At 44.1% G+C, this 27,027-nt stretch overlaps 1 protein-coding gene across 1 annotated transcript; it reads right to left on the bottom strand.

Annotated features, from left to right (window-relative positions):
• Positions 1-31: 31 nt before the first annotated feature.
• Positions 32-26,780, bottom strand: FERMT3 (FERM domain containing kindlin 3). Its single transcript, XM_035098499.2, has 15 exons — positions 26,617-26,780; positions 21,665-21,834; positions 19,576-19,809; positions 17,891-18,016; positions 16,361-16,529; positions 15,878-15,980; positions 15,025-15,132; positions 13,815-13,949; positions 12,936-12,985; positions 12,522-12,646; positions 11,512-11,618; positions 10,315-10,524; positions 9,715-9,839; positions 639-780; positions 32-211 (listed from the first exon to the last, which is right to left on the bottom strand). Exons 2-15 carry the CDS (start codon positions 21,822-21,824, stop codon positions 32-34), a joined length of 1,974 nt encoding a protein of 657 aa, XP_034954390.1. The 5' UTR covers positions 21,825-21,834; positions 26,617-26,780.
• Positions 26,781-27,027: the final 247 nt, after the last annotated feature.

Genomic DNA, 27,027 nt, shown 5'->3' with positions numbered 1-27,027 from the left:
TTCTGGGGGAGCCCTAGGGTGTGGAAGAAGGTCAGAGAGCTTCATGGCCTCCAGTCAGCTTGTGGAAGAGTTCTTCATCCAGCGTCTGGTTCCTGTCATTTGCGCGGGTGGACAAGAAGATGTACCCGCCTATGTACTCGTGCACGATCTTGCAGCCAGCGGAAATGCAGCTGAAGGCCACGTTGATGTGCTCATCAAACTCTATGGCCACCTGGGGAAAGAAGGTTAAAAGATGAGCTCTCTTTGGGTGGTCACCTATGGTGCATCTAAATCTTGTACAGACAAATAAGCAAGAAAGTTTAAAAACTGCAAGGGGGTGAGGGAATAATTGTCCTTTTACTTGCGTATTTGTCTCAATCAAATCTAATTCAAGGATAGCCAACGTGGTGCCCTCCAAATGCTGCCCAACTCGCAATTTCCATCATCTACAGCCAATGATTGGGGATGATGGAGCATTGAGGCAGGGGCAGCCTGTCCTGTTTTGCCACTTGAGGAGAAATGGGAAGGGCTGTGCCACCACCCGGACTGCCTGCCCTATCACCTCCACTGCTGCTTTGTTAGTAGGAGTCAGGGACTTGCGGGGAGAAATGCATATTCAGAGATCTCAAATCCCAAGCTCCCCACCCCCCACCGCTGACCTGCCGTATATCCCAGTTGACGTTCCACTGGCGCATATTGCTGAACCGCCAGGTCTTCACCACATCTCCAACGGCCAGGTCAATGCGGATCAAGCGGTTGTTGGCGATGCCCAAGATTTCGTCCTTCCGGCTGCCCTTGAACCTGCACACAAAGATGGCAAGGCTCTGAGTTTTTGCTTGCATTCATAAGGCTCCTCTACTTCTAACCTAGAGGGAGTGTGTGATTGAAGAGTTAAAGGCTGCATCATCATTGTCACTGCAGGGGTGGGGGTGGGAGCTGCTACAAATAATAAATAATAATAGCAACAATAATATTGGGGGCTGGTTGCTTCTAAGAGCTACTATAGCCCCCTTCTCTACATTTTCAACCTTCAGTTTAAAAAGGAAAGCAAATTGCTAGTCCTCATGTTTTCAGTACAGGCAACTCCCCATTTACTCAGGGGTTGTGCTCCGAGGCACTGCGTGCATCAGCGGGAAACAGGTAAGCCTGTCCCCGCCCTGTTATGCCAACCCCCCCTTTCTAGTGTCTAAAACTGCACATGCCAGCAATCGTGTGCATGTTGAATGTGCGCAAATGGGGAGTTGCCTGTAATAGAAGCATTGCAGCTATGCAGTGTTGATACCTACTAGTAACTAGCCCAATAGGAAGAAATCTGCAGTCAGTTGGGGGAATGAATGCAAAAGTTCTGGGATGATAAGCGTTTGACATCTTTTGCGATTTTTGAAAATAATAGCAACAAAGTTTTGCACTATGAAAAAATTAATACATTAAATAAAGCAAGGGCTGGACATCCCTATACATTTTTTTTTAAAACAAGTCTTTATTGGTTTCAAAAATATACAGGTAATTAAAATAGAAATATACATCAACAATACATTGTCGTGTATTTGTTCTTTTCCCCTCCCCTGCCCTCCCATCTTCTCCCCTCCCTACCCCTCCTCCCTCCTGACTTCCCATCCCGTACTAGGCTCCTCCCTAGATTCCTTGTAAGATATTACACACTACCAATCATGTTGCACAAAACTATCGATAACATATATATATATGAGACATTTACAATTATACTTATACCTATGATAGAGCCTTAAGTATCTGAGATCAGATTTGGGTTCTCCACTTTATCTTTTATATAATTAATAAATGGTTTCCATGTTTTTATAATTATTTCTGAATCTGTTCCTTTGAGTTCTTCATATCTTGTTGCTAATCTATAATATTGTAATACCTTGATTTGCCAGTCTTCTCTGCTAGGAATTACCGAGGTTTTCCAGTTTTTTGCAACTAGCAGCCTAGCGGCTGCTACTGCATAGCTTATTATGCACCTATCCTTAGGTTTGACATCCTCTGATAACATTCCCAAAAGGAACATTTCCGGACTTTTCTTGATGGAATATTTCAATATTTTTTTTAATTCTTTGTATAGCATTTCCCAGAATCCCTTAATTACGCTGCAATTCCACCATATATGGATAAAAGAGCCAATTTCCTTATTGCATCTCCAACATAAATTACTAACCCCTGGATAGATTTTTGACAGTTTTAGTGGCGTTAGGTGCCATCTATTTAGCATTTTTAAAATGTTTTCTTTCAAATCGTAATTAGGTGTAAAGTTTGAGTCGCGTTTCCATAGATTCTCCCATTTTTGTATTGGAATTGGTTTTCCTAAGTCTTGGCCCCACTTAATCATATAATCTTTGGTCATCTCCTTTTCTGTCTTCCATTGTAACATAATTTGATACAAATTTCTTATATATTTATCTTTATTTACCAAAAGAATCTCTTCCAATTTTGATATTTTATTTTCAAATCCTATTTTTTTATCTAATTGCAATCTTTGATTTATTTGAAAGTATTGTAGCCAAGAAGTCAAATAATTTTTTAATTCCGAATAATCTTTTAATTTTAATGTTCCTTCTCTTTCTTCCAAGATTACTTTATACGTGGGCCAGATGTTTTCCATGTTTGTTCTTCTAACTGCGACTAATTCTAATGGTGAGACCCACCAAGGGGTCTTAGGTTCAAAATATCTTTTGTACTTTTGCCATACTAAATATAGGGATTTTCTGATTAAGTTGAACATGAAGATATTCCTATTACTTATCTTATCTTTCATTAAATAATAATGCCACCCAAATGGCAACCCTTGGCCTTCCAAGTCCAGGAGATCCGAATTCTTTATCACTATCCACTCTTTGATCCAAGTGATGGCTGCAGCGTCATGATAGGTTTCGAGGTCCGGTAAGCCGAAACCTCCCCTATTTCTGTGATCAATCATAATTGTGTAATTGACCCTCGGTCTTTTCCCGTTCCAAATGAACCTTACCACATCTTTTCTCCATTCTCTAAAAAATTTTTCTTTTCCTAAAATTGGAAGATTTTGAAAGAGATAATTCATTTTAGAAATCACGCACATTTTTATCAATGAGATTCGCCCCATAATTGATAATTTGAGTTTACTCCATACTTCAAAGTTTTTCTTTATTTTTTTCCATATTTCTTTATAATTTTCTTGCACCAGATCTATCCCTTTAATTGTTGTGTGGATGCCTAGATATTTTAATCTTTTATCAATTTTTAGGCCTGTTTTTTCTCGGAGTTCCTGCATCTCTTTATTTTCCAAATTTTTCACCAACATTTTGGTTTTTTCATAATTTATTTTCAAGCCTGCTAACTTCCCATATTCCTTAATTTTTTCTATAGCTGCAGGGATACCTTGAATTGGATCTTCAGTAGTTATTATAATATCATCTGCGAAAGCCTTTACTTTAAACTTTTTTTTTCCAATAACTATTCCTTTGATGTTTTCTTCCTCTCTTAGATTTTTTAATAAAATTTCCAGTGTTAGTATAAAGAGGATAGGTGACAGAGGGCACCCTTGTCTGGTGCCTCTCTCTATATTTATTTTCTTAGTTGGTCTTCCATTTATTAAAATACTTGCTTCCTGCATCTTATATATTGCTTTTATTGCACCTTCTAGGTGTTCTCCCATTTTTAATTTTTCTATTGTTTTTATCATAAACCTCCAGGAGATTCTATCGAAAGCCTTCTCCGCATCAATGGCCAGGAGTGCTGCTCCTTTATCTCTCCTATTCTCAAGGCATTCCAGGATGTTCACTATATTTCTGATATTATCTTTGGCAAATCTTCCCTTTACAAAACCGGCCTGATCTTTATGTATTAGGTCTTCCAATATAATATTTAATCTGTTAGCAATAATCTTGGTAAAAATTTTGTAATCGCTATTTAATAACGAAATTGGTCTATAATTGTCTGGCAAATCTACCTCTATTTTTGATTTTGGTATTAATATAATTTGAGCTTCTGTCCAAGTTTTGGGGGTGATTCCTTTTGTCAATATATTATTCATTAGATCTTTAAATGGGGTTAACAAAGTTTCTTGAAATATTTTATAATATTCAATTGGGAATCCGTCCGGTCCCGGAGCTTTTCCTTTTTTCATAGATTTTATTGTCTCTCCTATTTCGAGGGGTGTTATTTCTCTATTCAAAGATCTTATTTTTTCCCGTGGGATTTGCGGCAACTGATATTTTTTAAAAAACTCGTCAATTTCTTGATCATTTATTTCTTCTTTTTTATATAGTGTTTCAAAGAATTTCTGAAATACTCTCATAATCTCTTCTGATTTATCAAAAAATTTATCACCCGATTTGATCCTATTTATTATTTTTTCGTTTCTCCTTTTTTTGATTTGCCAGATCAATAATTTATTCGGCTTATTTGCCCATTCAAAATTCCTATATTTCCATATTTGTAATTGTCTTTCTAATTCCTGATCAATTATCCTTTCAAATTCAGATCTTAAGATTTTCAATTGTTGTTCTATCCGCTTATCGTATTTCATATATAGTATTTTCTCCTTTCTCTTAATTTCTTGCATAAGGTTTTCTTTTTTTGACCTTTCGGATTTCCTCAATATTGCGCTCTGCTGGATAAAATACCCCCGCATAAACGCCTTCCCCGCATCCCAAACTGTAGCTAATTCTACCTCACCATTATTATTCAAATCAAGGAATTCCTTAAGTTTCTTATTTGCTTCTTTTATTATATTTGGGTCTTTTAACATAAATACATTTAACCTCCAATTATTTACTTTTTTTCCTTCTTTTAGAATCATAGTCACTGGGTTATGATCTGATATGGTTTGGGGGCCGATTTCTACCTTTTGTACTCTTAGTGCTAATTCTTTGGATATCCATATCATATCAATTCTACTAGCTGTCTGGTGGCGGGCTGATATATGAGTGAATTATTTTTTTATTGGATTCTTATTTCTCCATGCATCCAATAGATTATAATTTCTTGTCAATTCAATAAACTTTTTAGGTAATTTTGTTACTCTTTTCCTTCCTTTGTTCTCATTCTTATCAAATTCTGGGTCAATAATCCCATTCATATCTCCCATTATTATATATTTGCCATCAATCTGGTTCATTAATTGAGCTTCCAGTTTTTCTAAGAAGGCTATCTTACTCCCGTTGGGGGCATATAGACCCACCCAAACCCATTTCTCACCTTCAATTGTTGTTTTCACTATCACAATTCTCCCTTCCTTATCTGTCCATAAAAGTTCTGGGTTCCATTTTTCCTTGATATAAAGCACTACTCCTCTTTTTTTCCTTTCATCTGCCGCGACGAATTCCTTCCCCAATTTCTCATTTTTTAATACCCTTACATGCTTTTTGTTTATATGTGTTTCTTGAATACATATTACATCAAAATTTTGCTTTTTTAACAAATGTCCCACCCTATTCCGTTTCTTTTTGTTATTCAAACCATTTAAATTCCAAGATATAATTTTCAGATTCATATTTACTTTATTGAAATTTCCTGCAGAAAAGAAAGAAAAGAAAAAGAGATAGTTCTAACCAAAAACAATAAAAGCAAAACCAAAGAAAGAGAGAAGGAAAAAGGGAAATCAGTAAAAGGAGAAGTGGAAGAATAAAGAAGGGAGAAAGATGAAGAAGTGGGAAGGGAAGAGAAAAAAGAAAAAAGGGGGGGGGACTGAGTAAGGAGAGAAATTACAAGAATTAAGAGATTAAGAAAAATAAGGGAAAAAAAGAAAAAAAACTCAAAGGAACTAATATTCAATTAACTATGCTAAGCAATTACGAGAGAAAACAAAGCTAGAATTATTTCTTACGCAGTGATCTTTGGGGAAATAATAGAAGAGGAGAAAGGAAAAGGGGAAGAGAGCTATATGAGAGGGAGAAAAATAAAATAAAAAAAAATAAACTAGAACACAGGCCCACACTGCTCCTGTATCTGTTTAGTCAAAGTTGGTATAACTAATGAATATATTTACAGATAATCATATCGAACCAACTGTCTTTCATTCTTCTGTTTCTCCCTCCTCTCTTTCCTCCTCCCTCTGCTCCTCCCCTTCCTCCTCCTCTCCACTCAAGTGTTCGTCCTCCTCTTCATCATTTTTCTTGGCTAGCTGCTCTTTAATTGATTTTGCTTTGTCTCCTCCCAGTTCTTGGGAGTACGTCCTAAAAAATCTGTCTGCCGCCTCTGGAGTATCAAATCTCCTCCATCTTCCTTTAAAAGCGAAGGCCATGCCTTCCGGATACTCCCATTTGAAAAAGATTCTTTTCGCTCTCAACGCCTTAGCTAAGAAGTGATATCTTTTCCTCTTGTGCACCAGTCTCGGAGGAATTTCCTTCAGTATGATTATTTCAGTTTCGTCCATCACTAACTTCTTTTTTCCCTTGGTTCTTAAAATCTTGTTCCGTATCCACATAGTAGTAAAAGACACCAGACAATCTCCAGGCCAATTATTGGCCTTAGCTTTTTTGGAATTAACCCTAAAAATTTCGTCCACGCGGGCTTCAATCTCCCGTTCCTCCATCTCTAACCACTTCGCCAGAGTGGTCAATGTCCTCGTTCGCCACCTCCGGAATGTTGCGGAATCTCAATATTTTCTCCCTCATTTTCATCTGAAGCATAGCATGGGCGTCAAGAGATGATTCCATGGTTGCTTTTTGCTCATCCAGATCTTTCTTTATACTTTCAATTTCCTTCTTTCCTTCCCTCTTTTCTTTCACAAAATTCTTCAAGGAATTTTCGAGGGTTTGATTTTTATTTTGCATCTCTTGAATTGTGTTTTCTGTCTTGCTAGAGGCTTCCTCCATTTTGGTTAGTTGATCTCTGATCTCCTGCTTATCCTTATCATTAGATTCCAAGGTTTCTTCAATTTTCCCAACTTTATCTTCCAAGCTTATAAGTCTCTCATTCATGTCTTTTTTCATTTCTGTAAGGTCTTGCTTTATTTCACCAATATCGCTCTTCAAGCTTAGAATCAATTCTCTAAGGTCCATGGTCTCATGGTCAGTTGTAGATACTCTCCTCTGGGAGGTGCTAGCTGTATTTGGTCTCTTTGCTCTTTCTCTGTCTCCCATCTTTTTGCACTGCACTGCCTTTATTACTATTTAGTTTACAGACAGTGACACTCTTGTTTCAATTCTTGAAGGAACAGGAACTGTCTGTTGTCTCTTTAGTGTCCACCTGGTGTCACTGTGTAACAGTTAAGGGTTACTTTTCCCCTTTTCAACCTTTCTCCTCTTCAATTTTGTGTACTGCCAACGTCACTTCTGGCTTCTTTGTTTCTCTGCCTGCTTAGTCATAGTTATTAATGTAGCGTCGCCATTTTCTCTTGCACTTTTCAGCTTATAAAAATGATTAAAAAATCGTTCTCAATTGCCCACTTTACAGTCCAATCTCAGAACAACACAATATCTATCTCTCTTTGTCTCTTTCTCTCAGTAGCTCTCCTTTAACTCTTGTTCACACATCAAACGCTGGCTCTATCTTTATTGTGTGAAATATACGGCTATCGGAGCCCAGACAGATCCTATTGAGAATAAGTTCTTGCTTCCCCCACTTTAAAATTCACTTTGTCTCTCCCCTGACGGCGTCCCTTGCAAACGCGATTTTCTTCACTTCACTCCTTCCCGCTCCCCCGCTCTCCCTTAGTTCACACTCAAAAGAAAAGTCCGACTTGCGGGGGGGGGGACTCTTAGCTGTTTCCTTAGTTCTCAATTGTTAATTCACGCCCGGGGTAGTCGTAGGGGTTATTTTTCTAAAAAGGGTTTTACCGTCATGAGCGCTGCTGGTTTCGGCTTGTGCTGGCAAAGTTTCCAGTCGCAGTTTCCAGGTCTCTCCCCCTCCTTCCACAAATTACGAAGGTGTCCGGGAGGTCCTTGTGGGGAACCGCCGACGTATCGGGTGGGGATCGCCTCCCCAACCCTTTCCGGGGGGTTGCTTTGCCTCGCGAACCCCCCCTTTGTCCAGCTAAAAATCGGGAGTTACAGAGCTCCCGTTTTCGCCAGCTCGCGCTCCGCGGTTCCAACCGGAAGTCTCCGACATCCCTATACATTTTATAGTCAACTGCTTGGAGGTTTTCTACAATCAAAGGGTACGTAAATTGCATGAATTGAATAAATAAAAACGACAGAGGGTGTTGTGGCTTTACAAAGACTAAAATTTATAGCGGCTTAAGCTTTAGTAGGCTAGAGTCTCCTTCATCAGAGGCAGTTAAGCCACAAATGTTTATGCAGCAATACATTTGTTAGACTCTAAGGTGCCACAAAATACTTCGTTGGGTTTGCTGCTATATACCTAATAGCTAAGCTACACCTCCATAATTTTTTATCCCAAATGATAACTCATTTATGCAGCTTAACATTGTAAAGACATGATCCTGCCATGAACTGAACAATTTTTAACTCAATGAATTTCAGTAAGAGAGTTATCCAAAGCAATTCCTATTCAGGAGAGAGGAGGAAGATAACATCAGGTGGCTTTGCCTAGCAATGGGTTGTAACGAAGCACAGTCCTACTCAGAGTAGACCCACTGAAATTAATTGGCATCACTAACCTGGCTTCATTATTTTCAATAGGTCTACTCTCAGTAGAATTTAGTTTTAACATGGGCTCAACTCTTTGGTACTGAAAACCAACAGGATTTTAAATCTGCATTTGGTTGACTGTGATCATTATAAAAAAACTTAAAAGAACCAACAGAGATTGCTCTGATGCTGAGTCCAACATCCTGCCTTCTACAGTGGCCAACTAGATGCCTCCAGCCAGCCATGATGGCAGTGGTTCACTCCTTGTCATTGCTCCTCAGCAACTGATATTCAGTGGATATACTGCTTCGGAATCTGGAAGTTCCATTTTGCCATAATGACCAACAGCTCTTGATAGACCTCTGTGGATTTTTCGCATGTCTTCGTAGATGGTTTTAACACAGCGCCTGTCACCCTGTCAGACCAAAAGGCCCATCTAGTCCAGCATCTTGTTCTCACAGTGGCCAGGCAATGTCTGTGAGAAGCCTGCATTCAGGACCTGAATGCAAAAGCAACTCTCCTAATCCCCGCTGCCAATATGTTATTCTCAGCAACTGGTATTCAGAGGTAAACTGCCTCTGACTCTGGAGGTAGAACATAGCTACAGTATGTTCTATGAGTCAGATGAAGGACTCCCTCTTGTCTGCTTTCTCTAGTTTCACTAAAGGTAAAGGGACCCCTGACCATTAGGTCCAGTCATGACCAACTCTGGGGTTGCGGCGCTCATCTCGCATTATTGGCCGAGGGAGCCGGCGTACAGCTTCCAGGTCATGTGGCCAGCATGACTAAGCCACTTCTGGCGAACCAGAACAGCGCACGGAAACTCCGTTTACCTTCCTGCTGAAGCAGTACCTACATTGCGGGGATTCGAACTGCCGACCTTCTGATCGGCAAGCCCTAGGCTTTGTGGTTTAACCCACAGCGCCACAGTTTCACTGGTTGCCCCCAAATTCTACTATTATCAGAGGTTTGTGGGATGTGTGCACTACACATCAATTTATTTCAAATAAACACATAACATAAGAAAGGGAGGAGGAAAGACTTCTTCAGACATGCAAATAACTTCCAGAAGTTGGCTTTCAGAATAAAATAAAATAAATAACGCTGAAAGATTTTTCATTTGTGCTGTCAACATCAGCGGCAGTTCGTGAAAAGGTACTTCAGTTCCCCACAAATGGTTTTCAGGGAAGCTCAGCAGTTTCTTTACCTGACTACAAAATAAGAGATGCCAAAATCAGGGAGCGACTGCCAAACTTGAATAAACTTCATCTTGGCATCGGGGAGCGACAGCTGGGCCACGTTCTGGTAGGCCTCCAGGATGCGAGGGGTTAACTGTGAGAGTTGCAAAGGGAGAGATTAGTGCAAACCTCCTCCTTGACCTCACAAGCATCATGCAAAAAATAATAATAATAAATGGTCATGGTATCTCAGGAGGTGTGCAAATGCATAGTGAATAAACAAAGCAGCTTTGAAAAACCTACGGTAGATTTTAATTACTGTAAGTGTATTTTTTTTAAAAAAAAACTGGTTTGATGTTTGTGAACTGCTTAGAAGCTACTTTGGCAACTGAGAGGTATATAATAAATTAATACAGTACTAATAATGTGACTATGATGGGAGTTGTAGTCCAATTATATTTAGAGGGCCAAAAGTTCGCCACTCCCAATCTATAGGAATGCCCCATGTTAAGACTTCAATGGATCTGATCTGTAGATTGACTTTTTTTCTTCTGGCAACTGCTCCCAAAGCAATCAATCAGTGGTCAGGGTGGTTTGGGGGCAGTTGGGGCCGTGCGGCCCAAAATTACCTGCTTCGGTTTGAATTTCTTCTGGTAGCGAGGGGACACAAGCCACTGGGCTCCCTCGGCCTGCTGGGTAAGGCAGGCATCCGGGTTGGTTTGCTGCAGCTTCAGAAAGGACAGGATGTTCTCCACCTCGGCCTGGTAGGATGAGTCTGCCATGGTCTTCCCCTTCGCTGCCAACCTACAACCTGCCATCCAGCGGGCATATTGCTGCTCCTGGTGAGGGAGAGGAGGAAGACTTTGGCCTTACACGGAGTCATACCTGCCAAGTTCCTCTCTGGAAAATAAGGGACCGGAAGTAGCATACCGGAAGTAGCGTGGCGGCCATTTTGGAACTGGGCGGAGCATGCTCAGAAGTGACTTTTGATGCTGCTGTGCCCAGTTCCAAAATGGCCGTCGCACCAGAAGTCACGCTACAGCCATTTTGGAACTGGGCAGAGCAGTATCAAAAGTCGCTTCTGAGCATGCTCTGCCCAGTTCCAAAATGGCCTCCGCGCCAGAATAAACCGTGGGAAAACAAAAAAATCCGTTTTTTCGGCTGGGGACAGCTGGAAAAAACGGGGGTTTCCCGGGGAAAACGGGAGACTTGGCAGCTATGCACGGAGTTCGCTCTAGCTACACCTGCAATAGCCCCTCACCCATCCTTATACAAGGCTGTTTGGAGGAAGTCAACTGGGATGGAGAGAGGTCCAAGGTCCAGGCTTTGTGTGGGGCATTCTTTGTACTCAGCCTGGAAACTGCAGTTCGTGCAGAATACTGCAGCACAGAATATTGAGAAAACCAAGACCCTGGCCGTGTTCTCGCCATACATTTAAAGGGCTATGATACCACTGTAAATAGCCATGGCTTCCCTCCAAAAATTCTGTAGTTTGTTAAGGGTACTTTGTGTTGTTCAGAGACTCCTGTTTGGCCTCAAAGAGCTATTATTTCTTTATTGGTTTATCAGGTTTATTAGATTTATAGACGGCCCTTCATCATAAAACCTCAGGGTGGTTCACAAAACCCAGAGATCCCTGGGAAGAAGGATTGATTAGACAAGATCTAACTCCTTCCAACTATGGTAGGTTGCCATAGTTCAAAAAGTAAAAAACAGGACGCCCCGAAAAATTGTTGAGCTTTCTTTTAAGGAAGACCCCAAGATGGTTGACGTATGGCAGCCCTAAACTATGGTTCTAAAGCTGGCTTCCCTACCACCCCACTCACATCCGAACATCGCAAGTGTACTTCGCTCATCCCGTCGGGGGAAGGTACCAAGAGCTTGATGCAAAATTTCTGACCGGAGATGTTTACGTCCGGTACCACCTCACAGCCTGGAGTGGGGCAGAAACAGGGTTAGGAACAGTTAGAAGCTGGACATACAAAGCTGCCTTATGCAGAGAATTGGGACACTGGCCTATCTCTCCCCACACTGTCTACTCCAACTAGCAGAAACTCTCCAGCATCTCTGGAGGGCAGAGTGGTGTTGGTGGGGTCCTTCCCAGATCTGTTTACCTGGAAATGCCTGAACCTGGGACCTCACAAAGCAGACACTGTCACAGAGCTGCACTTTCTCTTTAAGGAAAAGGGCTGGAGGCTCAGGGATAGAGCCATTTTTTTGCAGAAGGACTCGGGTTCAATTCCTGACATCTCCAGATAGTTCTGACAGGGACTCTTAGTCTGAAACCCTCGAGAGCCTCTGTGCCAGTCAGTGTAGATGATACTAAACTGAAAGGACCCAATGCAGTATAAGGCAGGTTTCATATCCAGGGGTACCTTGGTTTACGAACTTTATCCATTCCAGAAGTCCGTTCTTAAACCAAAGCGTTCTTAAACCAAAGCGTGCCTTCCAATAGCAGCAGGGGATTCAATTTACAAATGGAACACACTCAACATGTTCTGCTTCCAAGGCAAAGTTCACAAACCAAAACCCCTACTTCTGGGTCTGCAGCATTCTTAATCCAAGTTGTTCCTAAACTAAGCTGTTCTTAAACCAAGGTACCACTGTACTCATATTTGGAGACAATGTCCTTAAGAAGACAGGAACCTGCCTTTTACTGGTCCACCTAAGCTCAGTACGGTCTACACTGGCTGGCAGTGGCTTTCCAAGGTTTCAGGGAGGGAGTCTCTCCCAATGGAACTTGGGATGTTCTGCAAGCAAAGCACGTGCTCCATCCTTTGTAGGCCGTACTAATGCCGGATTGGGAAAGAGGCGTTGGCAAGGTGGCTAGACTCACCCTTGAGGCTGAGTTGCTGCACAGGCTCTCCCAGAGCTTCTTCGGGACTCTTGTAGTAGGAGATGGAGGTCTCCTTGAAGATCACCCAGTACTGCTTGTAGCCCTTCAAAGTCAGCTTACGAGGCCTGTAGGGCAAGAAGCACATGAGCTTCATCTCCTCTTCTCACAGCTAAACATACCCAGCTCTTTCATTTGTTCCCCATAAAGCCTTGTGTTCCAGACCCTTAAACATCCTGGTCAATTCCACCTATTTTGTTAATGTTTTTAGTTGATCATAATATCCCAGCCCTTCCTGGGGATGACAGGGATTGAACCTGGGACCTTCTGCATGGAAAGCAGGCGGTCTAACCACTGAGCGCCACTGCCCTTCCCCATGATCCATTCCCTCATGAAACATACGGTTTGATAGCTCACCTGAATATTCGGAGATAATCCTTTAACTCTGGGATAACTGTGAGACTGTCCTATTTTGGAAATGACAAATATGTGTTGTTGTTGTTTTACATATTTCCTGTATTTACAGACTGCCTTTCATTCCTGATGGTTCCCAAAGCAATTCATGGTCAAAGAAATAATAACAACAATAACAATAATACAAACAGTAGAGATAAAACAATGCAACATTTTGGGTTGTCTCCATCTAGGTTCTACTCCGAGTAGACCCCGTTGCAATTAATGAATGTAAATTAAGTCTGTCTATCAACTTGGGTCTACTCTACGAAGGCCTAGCACTGAATACAATCTTTTGGAACTGCATTCTGGTACCTATCTGAGAAATACCACCCCTCTTGTCTTCTGGACCCTGGTGGAAAGACTTTCCTTTTCTGAGATTTTTTTTGTGTGTTATAAACAAAGACTTCCCTTCTCTAACAAGTCTCGTAAGTGAAGATATTTACTGCTGTCTGTACTGGATTTGAAATTGCCTTTTTACATATGAAATCAATTGTTTTACACCTAGTGTGTTTTTAGCTGTGTACTGATGAACATTTGTTGATCTTTTCAAAAATTGCTTTTATATAGGTAATTGTGCAATTTTTTCTTTACATACAGAACTGTGCAATTATTTGCTTTTATTGTGAAATTGCTTCGAGATATTTAATGGGAGGGGATTCGTAAATGAAAACAAAATAAATAAATAACCCTTTTCAGAAAGCCCCCAAAGGAAAAAGGGAACTAAATAGCAACAGAAGCAGAAGCAGAAGCTGATAGAAACCTTGTTGGCAACAACACTCTGAACAAGAGATGGAAGCTCCAGTCAGAATGCCTCAGCATAAGGCCCTGTTGGGAACTTACCAGAACGTTGGGAGCTGCTGACGAACCTTCTAGTTTGACTTCCAAGGTGGCGAGGGCCTTGTCCAGGTCGTCAAGGCCAGAGTCTCCAGACTGTTCCACAGGATTGGTGTTCAAAGACAATTCGTTGATATGATACTGGAAGGAGTGAAAGCTCTGACTTAACTTTGTGCAAGACTGACACTCGAGTCTCAAAACAAAGCTCTGAACACTTATTTCCTTATTTATAGAACAATTTCTTCACGCCTCCTAGTGCAGGAGCAAGGAAAACATTTGAGCTCAAGGGCCGCATTCCCTTCTGAGCAACTTCCCGAGGGTCAAATGCAAGCAGTGGGCAGGGCCAGAGGCAAAAGTGTGGGATAACCAGCCTCATATAACCAACATGCTTAAGTCTAATTAATGCACGAAAGGGTTAATACCATAGAGTAAGCTGTCCTGCCAGGCTTAGCAGGGTCACATCCCCTTACCTTGGGAGGGAATGGGTAATCAGACCTATTTGTTCAACCTTTGGTCTACCAGAGAAGCTCAACTTATAAGGAGGTCTGAGCTGGTTGCTGCACCTCAGAGCACATGGCTCTTACAAGCCACTCTGGAGTACCTATACCACTAATTTAGGAACTTTCAGCACTGTAACTAAGCCAAGTTTTACTGGCTGTGTAACTTTTTCTGAATGCTGTATGAAGAGTTTGTAAGTAAATCTTTTTTTTTTTTTTACCAAGCTTATAGTCTTTTTCTATGCTAGGGGGAAACTTTGGAAAGGTTAATTTTAAAGGTCCAGCAACCTATATTTCCATGCTTTACTTTGCTGCATGTTTTGTGATTTTAAATCTCTGCTGGAGTTCTTTCACCAAAGAGAATCCCAAACCTGGATCTTGGCATCCAGCGAATTATCCTTATATATACCTATTTTTCCATAAACCAACAAAGCAAGTGGAGCAATTAATGCAAGTTTTCCTTTTTTTGCAGTAGGCTAATTTATATACACGCTCCGGTCTCTATCCTTTGTCCAGACAACAGAGAAGCACCATCGGCATTCAATTACTAATTCCAGCTCAGTTGGCAGAGCAAGAGATTATTAAGCTTGGAGTCATGGGTTTGAGTCCCTCTTTGGGCAAATGATTCCTGCATTGCAGGGGGTTGGATCCAATGACCCTTGTGGTCCCTTCCAACTCTGCAAGTCTATGATTCTAACACTCACAAAACTAAAGGTTACCTGCAGAGCCGCAAACACCACCATCTCTTCCTCGGTGCAATCTGTCTCCTCTAGTAGCACGGCCCAACGCGCCTGTTCATACAGCTGGTTGATCCTCACGGCATCGTACTACATGGGAGGGAACGAGCAACAGTAGAGGCTGAGTGCCAAACCAGGGTTCAAATTGCACCTCCTCCAGGAAGTTAATACATTTTTAACCCATCTGTCTTCCTGTCTAGGTGGAATACAATATCTTCCCTTACATCAGAGATGGCGAAGTTGTGGTCCTCCAGATGTTGGGACTCCAACTCCCATCAGGCCACAACCAGTATGGCCAATCGTCATAGGTGATGGAAGCTGGAAGACCAGCAACACCTGGAGGGCCACAGTCCCCCCACCGCTTTGCCTTACACATTAAAAAGCAAATGGCAGAGACTTGCTCTGCAAACAACCCTCTACAAGTTGGTAGTTCCCTGTGGCATCCACTCCAAGGCAAATATGTTTTAAAATGCTAAATACGTCACATACTAAACATGTCACAGACAATGGGGAGAGCAACCCTACGTCTTCAGTGAGGTTTACTGATACCGTTTAAAAAAAACCTGATTTCATGTTTTGCTCCCTGGTCATGAGGACTAGAAGCTCCCCAAGTCGTGAGGAGTAGCAACGCACCTACACACACACACACACACACACACACACACACACACACACACACAGAGAGAGAGAGAGAGAGAGAGAGAGAGAGAGAGAGAGAGAGAACTGAGATCCTCAGAAGGATTTTGGAGCAGCCACCAGGTTAGGGGATGCGTATTATTTTTTAAAGAAACAAGTGGGGTGATGCTGAAGGCCCAGATCCGAGGAGAGCACTGACCTTGGGCTCCAGGTCAAAGAAGCTGTAATATTTGAAACGTAGCCACAAACAATCGTTTTCTTTCACTTCCTGCTGCAGCAAAGTCCGCGACGAGTCCAGCCACCTGGGAGAGAAACCCACTCTAAATTACACGAACATGGAATTCCAGCCTGCGCTTGAATCTCTCCTGCAAAATACTGTGTTTCATTTCATCCAGCAGTACACAAATTTTGTTAGATCAATTGACACAGGTTCCCCACTTGCGTAGTAGATAAGCAGATACCACTCTCTAGCAAAGTATCTCAAACTCTCGCATTCAAGACAGTGGCAGACCTTGGGGTCTCAAATTACAGCGGTGGCAAAATTTGGGCCCCCCCGCCTTTTGCCTTCCCTTCTACGTCATAGTTGCAGTGCCCCCGAGGCTCCATGCCCAGTGCAGCCATCTACTGTACATGGCGCTGCGCCCTACAGTTTGCCCAAGCTAACCAGCTCTCTTCTCCTCACCTGCTGTTGATCTGTGTCTTCTCGGAGAGGGAGCCTGGCCGGTGCATCTGCAAGATCTGATCGGGTGTCAGTCCAGTCTGACTGACCGACAGCATCCTGTAGCAGGCCTCGGTTTCGGCACTGTCCGAGAAGTGAGCTGGCATGCCGCGGAACATCTGCTGCTCTGCACCTGGTGACAGAACAGAATGGCGGAGGGATCATGACTGTGGAAGGGGGCAGCCTGTATAATTTGTCCTCTTGAGAAGGATTATCATATGACCTTTGGCTTGCTCAAGTGAGTGCAGCTGAACTTCTGGGCTCCATGCGGTTAGAATAAATTCCCTGGTAGGAGACCCGGTTCCGAAGAGAGAAGTGCCTGTGGCGATCACACAGGGTCCCCGGACGTTTCACGGTCTATTGATCCCTGTGCCACCACTTTATTTCCTGCTGCCACCAACCTGGTAAAATACTGAGTCCAGTCAGGGTTAAATTGGAACAGGGCCGTCTCAGGCAGGTTGGGCGCCCTGGCGCTGTGGCGCGGAGATCACTACGGCGCCCCTGCCCTGGTGGGCGGGCGCAGCGCGCAGCATGGCTTCCACGCGGCTTTGCCGTGCAGCGCCCACCTGCCGGCCCCTCTCTAAACCAACCTCCTTCCTGCATCCAGTTCCACCCTTCAGTTATCTACTGAACTTCCTAGCAACTAACTGTTACTGACTTGGCTTATACAGTGGTACACAATTGGTTCCAGAAGTCTGTACTTAACCTGAAGCGTACTTAACCTGAAGCGAACTTTCCCATTGAAAGTAATGGAAAGTGGATTAATCCGTTCCAGACGGGTCCGCGGAGTACTTAAACTGAAAATACTCAAACCGAAGCGTACTTAAACCGAGGTATGACTGTATTCCACTACACTAACTCCACCTACCCATAGACTCCCCCGCAATTCAACTCCCACTCCAATCCCAACTGAACTCTGAACCCACTGAACTAACTGAACTCCCACCCACCCACCCAGAGCTGGTTTTATAGTCCCTCTGACTCCACCCACCTGGGTTATTATTGGGTAACCCGTTTAACTATTTCATCTCCAGCTCTATCATAGGTCAACGTCACAGTGCCTCCCATGGAATCACTGAATTTTACAACTGAATTGAGACCCTGTAGGCCATTCCTGTTCAGTGTAGGAATCTTGCAATAGCAGCATCCCTGAAAGCCTCTACTTAAACACCTCCAGTGCCTACCACCTCTTGAGGCAGACGCTTCCATGGTGAAAACAGCTCTTACCATCAGGATACTTCTCCTAATGCAGAGGTAGCCTTCCAGAGAGGGGCCTTTTCAGTTGTGGCTCCCCATCTGTGGAATGCTCTCTCCAGTGAGGTCCACCTGGTACCTTCACTGACATCTTACCTCCTCCCCCCCCCCAAAGTTTTAGATAGACTGAGATGGTGTTGCTTTATCCTATTTCCAGTGAATCCTGAAGCTACACACTTTTGCACATGCACACGCACGCATGCACGCACAGTGTCATTTGGACACCCCTAAATTCCTTACTTGCTGGCAAGCGCACCCCAGTCAGGTCATGGCTTGCTACAGAGCTCCTCTCTTTGTCCTTCTGCTTCCGCTTCTCCTTCTCCTCCCGCGCACGCAGTAACGACAGTTCTTCGTAGTGACGGATACCTGCAGAGGGGCAAAGGCTGCATGAGTCCTTTATTCAGGGTAATCATAGCCTGATAAATTCAATTCAGTTTGCATTTAAAGGCGAGCCTTCCTAATTCTCACTTTCCAAAAGAAGCTGAGAACCAAAACACAACCATCTTCAAAATTTATACTTCTATGAACAGACCCTCCAAGTGTCCCTATTTTCCAGGGACAGTCCTGGACTTACAGAAGTCGTTCCGGTTTTTGATTTGATCCTGGAATGTCCCACTTTTCCTTAGGATGTCCTTATTTTCATTGGAGAAATGCTGCAAGGTATAAAGTTATGCAACCCCGAGCCAAAGAGATAAGTAACTATACAACCTTTAGAAGACATCTGAAGGCAGCCCTGTATAGAGAAGTTTTTTAAAATATTTATTATGTTTTTATATATGTTGGAAGCTGCCCAGAGTGGCTGGGGTAATCAATCAGATGTGTAGGGTATAAATATTATTATTATTGAATAGGGTGCCCCAATTTATCCCTATTTTCATTGGATAAATATTGCAGGATATGTATAAATAGTTGCAAATAAAAGTGTAAACTCTACAATTCTCTTATTCTAAGGGCGACCAGCTGCATAGGAGGGCAGGGAGCAGGATTAATTGTGCAGAGGAGAAAATTCCAGCCGTTGTAGCTTTCTCTGCCCCTGCACAATGAATAAAAATGCAGTTCCCCGCCTGCATTTGGAGCCGGGCACCCTACCCTCCTCTGATGTCTAGACCTTAGGGCTTGGAAACACAGCGTTAGAAAGCCCAGCCTCTGAAACAGAACCAGCTGGGCAGGCACTAAGCAAAGGGTCACTAACCTTTTGTGGACAGTGAGCCCCATTGCAATGTTCAGAAAGTGCTGTGGGGACCACTCACAAAGTGTATGTGCGATAAGACAAAATGGTTGCCGGCACTGGGAGTGGAGCAACACAAAATGGCTGCCACATCTAAATTATCACAAAAACAGGTAGGAACACAACTTAGTGTGGGCACGCCCCACATCCATCCCCATGCTTCCTCACAGCGAGAAGCTCTTTATAGCTCTCTGTGTTCAAAACAGGAAGGAGAGCAGGGACATCCAGTTAAATGTGGGCATGTTCAAGGGGCCATGTACAATGACCAGCCAAGCCAGTGCAAACAGCATACTGCCCAACTTTCTGTAGCCAAAATTGGGGTGTGCATCTTCCTGGATCTGCTGCCGGGTGAGTCACATGACCCACACAGTGCTCTCAACCTGAAAAGTGTTCCCCCCCCCCAGGGTGAGATTTTGCACGGTGCCCAAAAACGCACAAGATTGTGACACCCAAAATGGCCACTGTGATCTCATGTGAAAAAAAATGGGATGTCCCCTTTTTTTCTGGGGTACTTGGGAGGTATGAAACAGGAAGTGAGCTGGAAGAGCAAGCAATCTGTAGCGTAGAGGAGATGCTGGGTGCCCATGGGCCTCGCACTGGCAACCCTTGCACTAAATAACATTTCAGAGCTTTGGAGACAGGTGCTTGCCCTCCTTGCTGCTTCCAGGCGATGCTCTGAGCCTCTTGTTGTGCTCACCAAGTATCTTGCAGAGGTCGGCAACTGTGCGGAAGACTGGCTGGGCAAAGTTCGCCCGGATCCTGACTTTGCAGCGATTTGGTAGGGAAAGCAGTATAGGCTTGTGCTGGGGAGTGAACTGAAGTTTGGCATCAGCCAAGATCCCGTATTTATCCAGGCTCCAGTTGGTCTTCAGCAGCCAAAGTTTCTTCTGCTCCCACCACAGGGCATGATCTGACCAGTCCCTCTGAAGTTCTGGAAGCAGGAAAGTTGAACATTAGCATCAAGACACAGGCCCAGAGAATACAGTACTGAAAATAATAAATAATCCAAGGTGGCTTGATTTAAATGAGCATTGGGAAACCTTTTTCCACCCGAGGGCCGCATTCCCTTCTACACAACCTTCTGGGGTCCACATGCCAGTAGGGTCAGAGGCAAAAGCGGGCAAAGCAACAAATGTACATTTTACCTTTGTATAGCAGGCTAGTCTTCACATATACTCTTTATCTTCCATCCAGACAAGCAAAAGGCATTGTCAGAGATCTGGCACATCTCAAGTGTGTGCCATTGCCATTATAAGAGAATGAGGTTAGTTAGCACTCGCACTGGTTAGTTCTGGCACCTCTTTTTCCAGAAAAATAGCACTGGCTCAAGGACATATTTCAGTCAGGAGGGGAAAACACTCAAGGAGGGCACGAAGCAAGGCCAACAAGGGATGTGGGCTGAGGATAGAGGCCCGAGGGGCTACATTTGGCCCTTTAGCCTGAGGTTGCCAACTCCTGATTTAAATCACTGTAGTTCTCTAAGGGTGCCGAGAGTTGTGAGAACACCCCTTTTCCTCTCACAGAGCTACAATTTCCAGAGTTCCCTGGAAACAGGGCTTGGCTGTTAAACCATTCTGGGAATTGTAGCTCTGTAAGAGGATGAGGAGGGTCTCCTAACAATGCTCAGCACTCTTAACCAATTACAGTTCTCAGGATTCTTTGGGGGGAAGCCATGACTGTTAAAGTGGTTTAACGGGGCTTGAAATGTATTGGGTGGGGGGTGGTGGTATCAGTTTTGCAGTTCTTTATGACAGTGGCAATGAGAGACTATTATCTTGTGTACCGCCCTGAGTTTTTCAGACAAAGGACGGTATATAATTTTATTTTTATTTTTATTATTCTTTATTATTTTAATGCTTTAAAATACGAGATCAAGATATACAAAAAAGAATACGCATAAAATATACATAAAGTATAAAAAAATCACATGAAAATTACATAAAGAAAAGCATGGAAAGAAAAAGTTACCAAAAAAATGGAATACCAACATGTGATCTTGTGTGAATGGCATTTAGCGTTACCCTTTCTCATCACACTGCTTAAACAGAATTGAAGTTCTTCAGGTTCCTTAGACGAGGTTAAGATCAGCTGAAGTTAAACCAAACCCAATTCCTACATTTGTTTCTTGACCACCCCAAAGTTTCTTGTCTTTGTTTCCATTAAACATCCACCAAGAATAAGAGAAAACTTTCCTTTATGAGAGAGAGGGAGAGGGAGAAGGAACCCTGGTTTTTAACGGCTCCATTTCCCCCATTTTCTCTGTGCTCCATGCATTAAGTTGACATGGTACAGCCACTTTGCAAGGACTGTGCCACCTCAGAAACAGCTGTCAAAATGGCCCTAGCCCTGTTCAACTAAGAATAGCTTGGTTAGTTCTGGGCCTACTTATTACATCACCCTTCAAGCGGGTTGTAAGGGGAACTAGCACCAGTTCCCCTGAAAATGACAGGCTCTTAGCATATACATATTGCTTATCTAAGCAGTGCCAGAAACCCACACGGGAAAAGGATCCGACCACAATTCCCCCACCCCCCACTGAGTCACAATTATTCTCCCAAACACACACAAATGGGTCCAGGAGTAACCTTTGTACACACCATAGAAGAATCATGGGAACTGTAGTTTGTTAAGGGTGCTGGGAATTCTACCTCTGTGGGGGGAAACTACAGTTCCCATGATTCTCTTGGGGTGTGCACTTTAAATATTTGTTGTATACGCAAGCTGAGTTGGATATGGCCCTCTTTCAACGTGAAAAGCGGTGGGGGAAAACATCTTGGAAGACTTACTTAACTTATCCACAATCTGCAGCATTATGCCGCCGATATGCATGTTGCCGGTGACCCGGAGGGTGACTGGGTCAGCTTCGGGTCCCAGCTCTTCCACAAAGGCTCTGAGCTCCCAAGAGTCATCAATGTATTCCCCACTGGCTGTTTTCAACCCAGCCATGGTGAGAGCCCTAGAGAGGAGAGGATACAAGGGTTGAGATAAAGAAAAAGCACACACAGTTCATTTCCAGGTCCAATTCAAGAAGCTCACGCTACCGTTCCAAGCCTTAAACCTGTGGCGGGAAACCATTTTCATATTGGGGGCCACATTCTCTTCTGGGCAACCTTCTGAGGGTCACATGTAGGGCCACCAATTCCAGGGGGCCTGGGCACCCACAAATGTTTTTCTGTGGGTGCTCAGCCTCAACTCCCCACCCCCCTACCTGCTGCCACAGTAGGTGGAGTTCCTTGGGAGTAGGGATTGAATCTGAGAATTGTAGTTCTGGCAGGGGAATGGGGGGTGTCTCCTAACAACTCCCAGCACCCATAACAGACTACATTTTCCAGGATTATTGGGGGGGGGGAGCCATGACTGTTTACAGTGGAATGATTCTTCTTTAAACATATAGAGTAGATGAGGTCTACAGGGGAAGGAATAGCATAGTTGAATGCTTTTGTGTCAAAACAGAAAACAAAACCACTCCTGGGAATTTTCTTTTTTGAAACTGAAGCCTAGCATATTGCAAGGAGAAGCCCAGCCCTGTGCAATGCACTCTCCACATTTACAACCTGGTTTGACAAGTAACCCATTTCTTCTTGTGTGGTAGAATCAAGCAGTAGAATCTTCTGTGGGCACAGAGCAGGGCTCACTCCTACTAACAGGATGGAACAGAACTGGGTAAGACGCTTCCTGTCAAAGGCCTTGTCTAGACTGCTATAATCTCCAGCTTTCTCGTCTTCCTTCCTTTCTTGGTGCTATGATCTTGCCTCTCCAGTTGTGCTAAATTTGTCTTTTGCTCATGTTACAATGAGTCATGATGATGGCCCCAAAGCCTCGACTATGAGCTGCATGGAACTCTGCCCTTCAAGCTTCTAGTCCTCTCTGAACTCTCCAAACTAAGTGCATTGTCCCCCATGCTCAAAAGGTGGCAGAACAAGGCCACCGATAGATTTTCAGGGGTGCTGCGCAGCAGGTGTGGGGAACCTTTGGCCAACCAGATGCTGCTGAACTCCAGTCCCATCATGCACAGCCATTGCCCATGGTTTCTGGGGCTGACGAGAGTGGTAGTTCAGCAATATCTAGAGGACCAGGGATTCCCCACACCTGCTGCATGGGTTATTGCCAAGGAATGCAACATCGAAAATAAGGTTTTTTTACACCAAGAACTCTGGCCAGAAATTTCAATGTTAGGAATATATCCTACTCGCGAGTTACAGTCAAATAAGGTATGTATTCTGGTAAGACTAACAGTCTTGAACAGAACAAAGGAATACAAACAAGAAATGAGCTTCAAGTTCACTACAGTATATGTAGTTTGAAATAAATGTTACAACTTAGAAAATAATACTGTAGTACATTACAGTGTAAAGACACAAAAGCTATCAACTAATAATATCCGTAAATATCAGTCCGATTCCAAAAGTGCTCAAAAGGGTTGTTTTATACAGAGCTGGAATGCCGAGTCAATTCAGTAAAACAGGGCAGTCTTGAGCAGGTCGGGCGCCCTGGCGCTGAGGCGCGGAGATCACTCCGGCTCCCCTGTCCTCGCAGTGCGCAGCATGGCTTCCGCGCGGCTTCGCGGAAATACTCAACTTAAACTGAAAATACTCAAACCGAGGCGTACTGCAACTGAGGTATGACTGTACTGAATGGCAGGTCAATCCAAAGCAAGACCGTAGTCATCATAATGTGTTTGCGGATGAAGGGGCAGATCTGACATGGACCACTGAGTCCTGGAGGTGCGGGGTGTGCTTGGTGGGTCTAACCTAACTGCACTGCGCCTTCCTGGATACATGGTGCAGCACCAGGCCCAACTGGAAGTTTGTGGATGGAGCTGTCCATAAGAGCTTCATCTCCTCCATTAGGAAATGTCTTGATCTCAGGGCAAGCATACAGGGTCTGTGTCCAGTGTTGGGACAGAGATACAAACTGTGGATGCTGCTGACTGAACTGGCCCAGGTGGTTTTTAACCTGATGTTGGAGGATGCCAGGACATTTGTGATTATAACATCCACCCAGAGGCTGTGGGGGCAGCTCAGGGCTTGATGGCCTTCACGGCCTCCTTGAAGGAGTCTGAAACGATCAGTGACCCAACACGCCAAGCAGAGCATATGCTCAATGTAGCCTTTGCCTTGAGTGATGTGGTAGGTGGTCTGACATGGTGTCCGTGTGCTCTGTTCCCCCCTAATTAAGTCTGGCTTGGTGGTGGCAATTTGGCCCTGCAAGGGTGGTGGACCCTATGCAGATGGTCTGCCCTTGGAGAGACGGATGGGTTCCTGGGAGATCTTCCAGCAGAGAAAGCAGATGATCCTGCCGAAGTCCTGGTCTTGTTGGGGAATGGTGAGATGAGACGGACAGGAGACAGGATCATCCTTGAGTTTGTTTTCCAGCATTACACATCCCAGCTGCCTCCCTGGTACTTTTGGAAGCTAAGGGTTATGAAGCAAACTGGATGAAGAGCAGAGTGGCTAAAAAGGCAGGGCAGCTGGGCCAAAATCAGGGGAATTCTGTCCAGTTCCAGCATTGTTGGTGCTTAGGTTGCATACACACCAATCCCTGGGAATTGTAGTTTAAGGAGCCTGGACCCTATAGCTCTCTGAGGGATAAACCAAAGTTCCCAGAATTATTTGGGGGAAGCCATGTGCTTTAACTATATGGTGTGTATGCAAGCCAACATCATAGGTTTGTTCCATCCCATTTTGTTCAGATAAATCTTTTCAGTTCATTTTCCTGTGAAGTACACATTTTGTACACTTGGTGTTTCTTTTCATTAGATGTATTTCTGTGCACGCATCAAAACTATATTGCAAAATTCAGAGGAGTGTGCAATCTGACTGGGAATTCCACTACAGTCTACAGGCAAGTTGAGTAGCATTGGATTGGGTCAGTCCACTGGGAAAAGTAGAGCAAATTTCTCCTTCTTCCCCTTCATTTTTAAAGCATATATTTTTACATTTTGCTTATGGGGAAGCAAAGTACAAGTGCTGGTAAGACCTCCACCATCCACCACCTTAATTTGACCCAGTGGCAAACAAACCTAAATTAGCAGTGCCCAAAGACATTTGAAGTCATTTTAAGCAACACCCCCTCCTAGACACATACAACCCACCATGATCAAGTGTCAGCTATTATTACAACTGTTTCCAGGAAAAACCACAAGCCCTTTAGCATATTATCAAGACAAGAGCAAAGGTAACCAACCCTCCTCTTCTTTACAAGTGGGCACAGTAAGAAGCGGGATCCTTATCTCTCTCTTGTGGGTGGGTGGTGCCACCCTGAGCATCAGAAAGACAGTAGAAGGAAGTAGAGGCATTTCACTTCCTTCTGGGCAAGCGACTGGGTATTTTACAGGGGATGCTCCCTTTGTGCTGGATTAAAGAACCTAGAGAATAAAATAGCACAAGTACGATAATGCTCCCTAAGAGAAATTGGGTACTTATGAACTGGAGATGAAGAGGTCTCCTAGCATTTTTTAATGTGCTTAATTTATCTCGGGTCAGCTTGCTGTTAAATGCACAGGAGGCAGGGTCAGTACAGCCAACCCGCCAAAATGCTTAAACTGTAGAAGGATCCTCAAAGATACGCAGAGTAAGGCAGGCCAGCATTTAAACCCCTGTGAAGTCCTGCTGTAGTCAACAGTTTTAACCAAACAACTAGGCAGGGCTGGCTCTACGGGAAGGCTGGTTGGCGCGGAGCTGCCAGGGGGGCGCCGCGCGCCGCACCCACCCACCAGCCGCAGCAAGGGGCGGGGCGGGGGCGCCGGAGCGATCTCCGCACCACGGCGCCCGGGCGCCCGACATGCTTAAGACGGCCCTGCAACTAGGATCCAGAGAGAAATAGCTGAACTAGAATTTATCACCAAATTTGATTGAATTTATTCGGGTCTCATTCGTAGCCAATGCTCTCCCACCCACCCTGCAACACAAGATTTAAAGTCAGGAGGATTTGTATTACAGCCATACCTCGGTTTGAGTATTTTCAGTTGAAGTACTCTGCGGACCTGTCTGGAACGGATTAATCCACTTTCCATTACTTTCAATGGGAAAGTTCGCTTCAGGTTAAGTACGCTTCAGGTTAAGTACAGACTTGTAAACCGAGGTACCACTGTATTGCCAATCTCTTCCGATGTGAAAGGTCACTGTGCTTACAGTGGTCGTTAGACTCTTGCGCAGAATTACCACAGAATAAGCTCTTCCATTCCAGAGTTTCTTTCCCCCTACTGTTTGCTACTTTACTCTCTATGCCAAGTAGAAGGATGGGGGACATGTGGCGTGCTGCATGTTTGCTGGACTCCAGCTCCTATCATCCTTGACCTTTCTTTGGTCATGCTGGCTAGGACTGATGGGAGATGGAGTCTAACCACGCCAGGAAAGGTGGCAGAATCTCCATACCTGCTGAGGAGAACATGTGAGGAAGTGTGCTCTGACCTACATGAGATCTGACCTACAAAATAAAGAACAGCCCTGTTGGATGAGATCAAAGGTCCATCCAATTCAGCATCCTTCTTCCTACAGTGGAAAACCAGATACTTCCAGGAAGTCCACGAGGAGGGCTGGAAAGCAATTGATCTCTCCTGTTGTGGGACACCTAATTCAAGACACGGTTCCACCATTGTGGGACTTCAATAGAGAAGCCCCATGGGTTTGTGCACAAGTGAGCCTGTCTAGGAAAAGTTGAGAGGAGAAGGAGGAGCTTCCTCTTCCTAATCTGTCAAAACTAAACCCGTAAGCCATAAACCAGATAAGAACCCTACCTTGAGGCTGCAGTCTCTACGCAAAGAGCTCTTTGGACAACTCCGTGGACTAGGAAGAGGGTTCGGGGATTTCTGTGGACTGCTCCGTTGACTTGTTGGCGTCTCCACAGGGCCCCTCGTCTTAGGGCGTTTCTCTGCGCTCTCCCACCTCTTATCAACTTCCTCCCTGCATGTGTGACACGCACACACCGGAACTGCCACTTGCTCAAAAGTGGAAGTCATTTTTGCAACCTCGTGTTTGCTCTGAGCAGGAAGCTTTTATAGCCCTGTGGGTGGGTCAGGCACTCGGCCAAGCACGGACTTGCCAGGATGGTTTAGAGCTGTATTTCAAACACACACCTCTCAGCACATATACGGTACGTACCTACGGCCAGGTCACGGCTTCCGTTTTAACAAGATGTGCAAGCAGGG

This window comes from Zootoca vivipara, chromosome 17 (assembly GCF_963506605.1).
Source record: "Zootoca vivipara chromosome 17, rZooViv1.1, whole genome shotgun sequence".
Lineage (NCBI taxonomy): Eukaryota > Metazoa > Chordata > Lepidosauria > Squamata > Lacertidae > Zootoca > Zootoca vivipara.
This window is presented reverse-complemented; position numbering and strand designations above follow the sequence as displayed.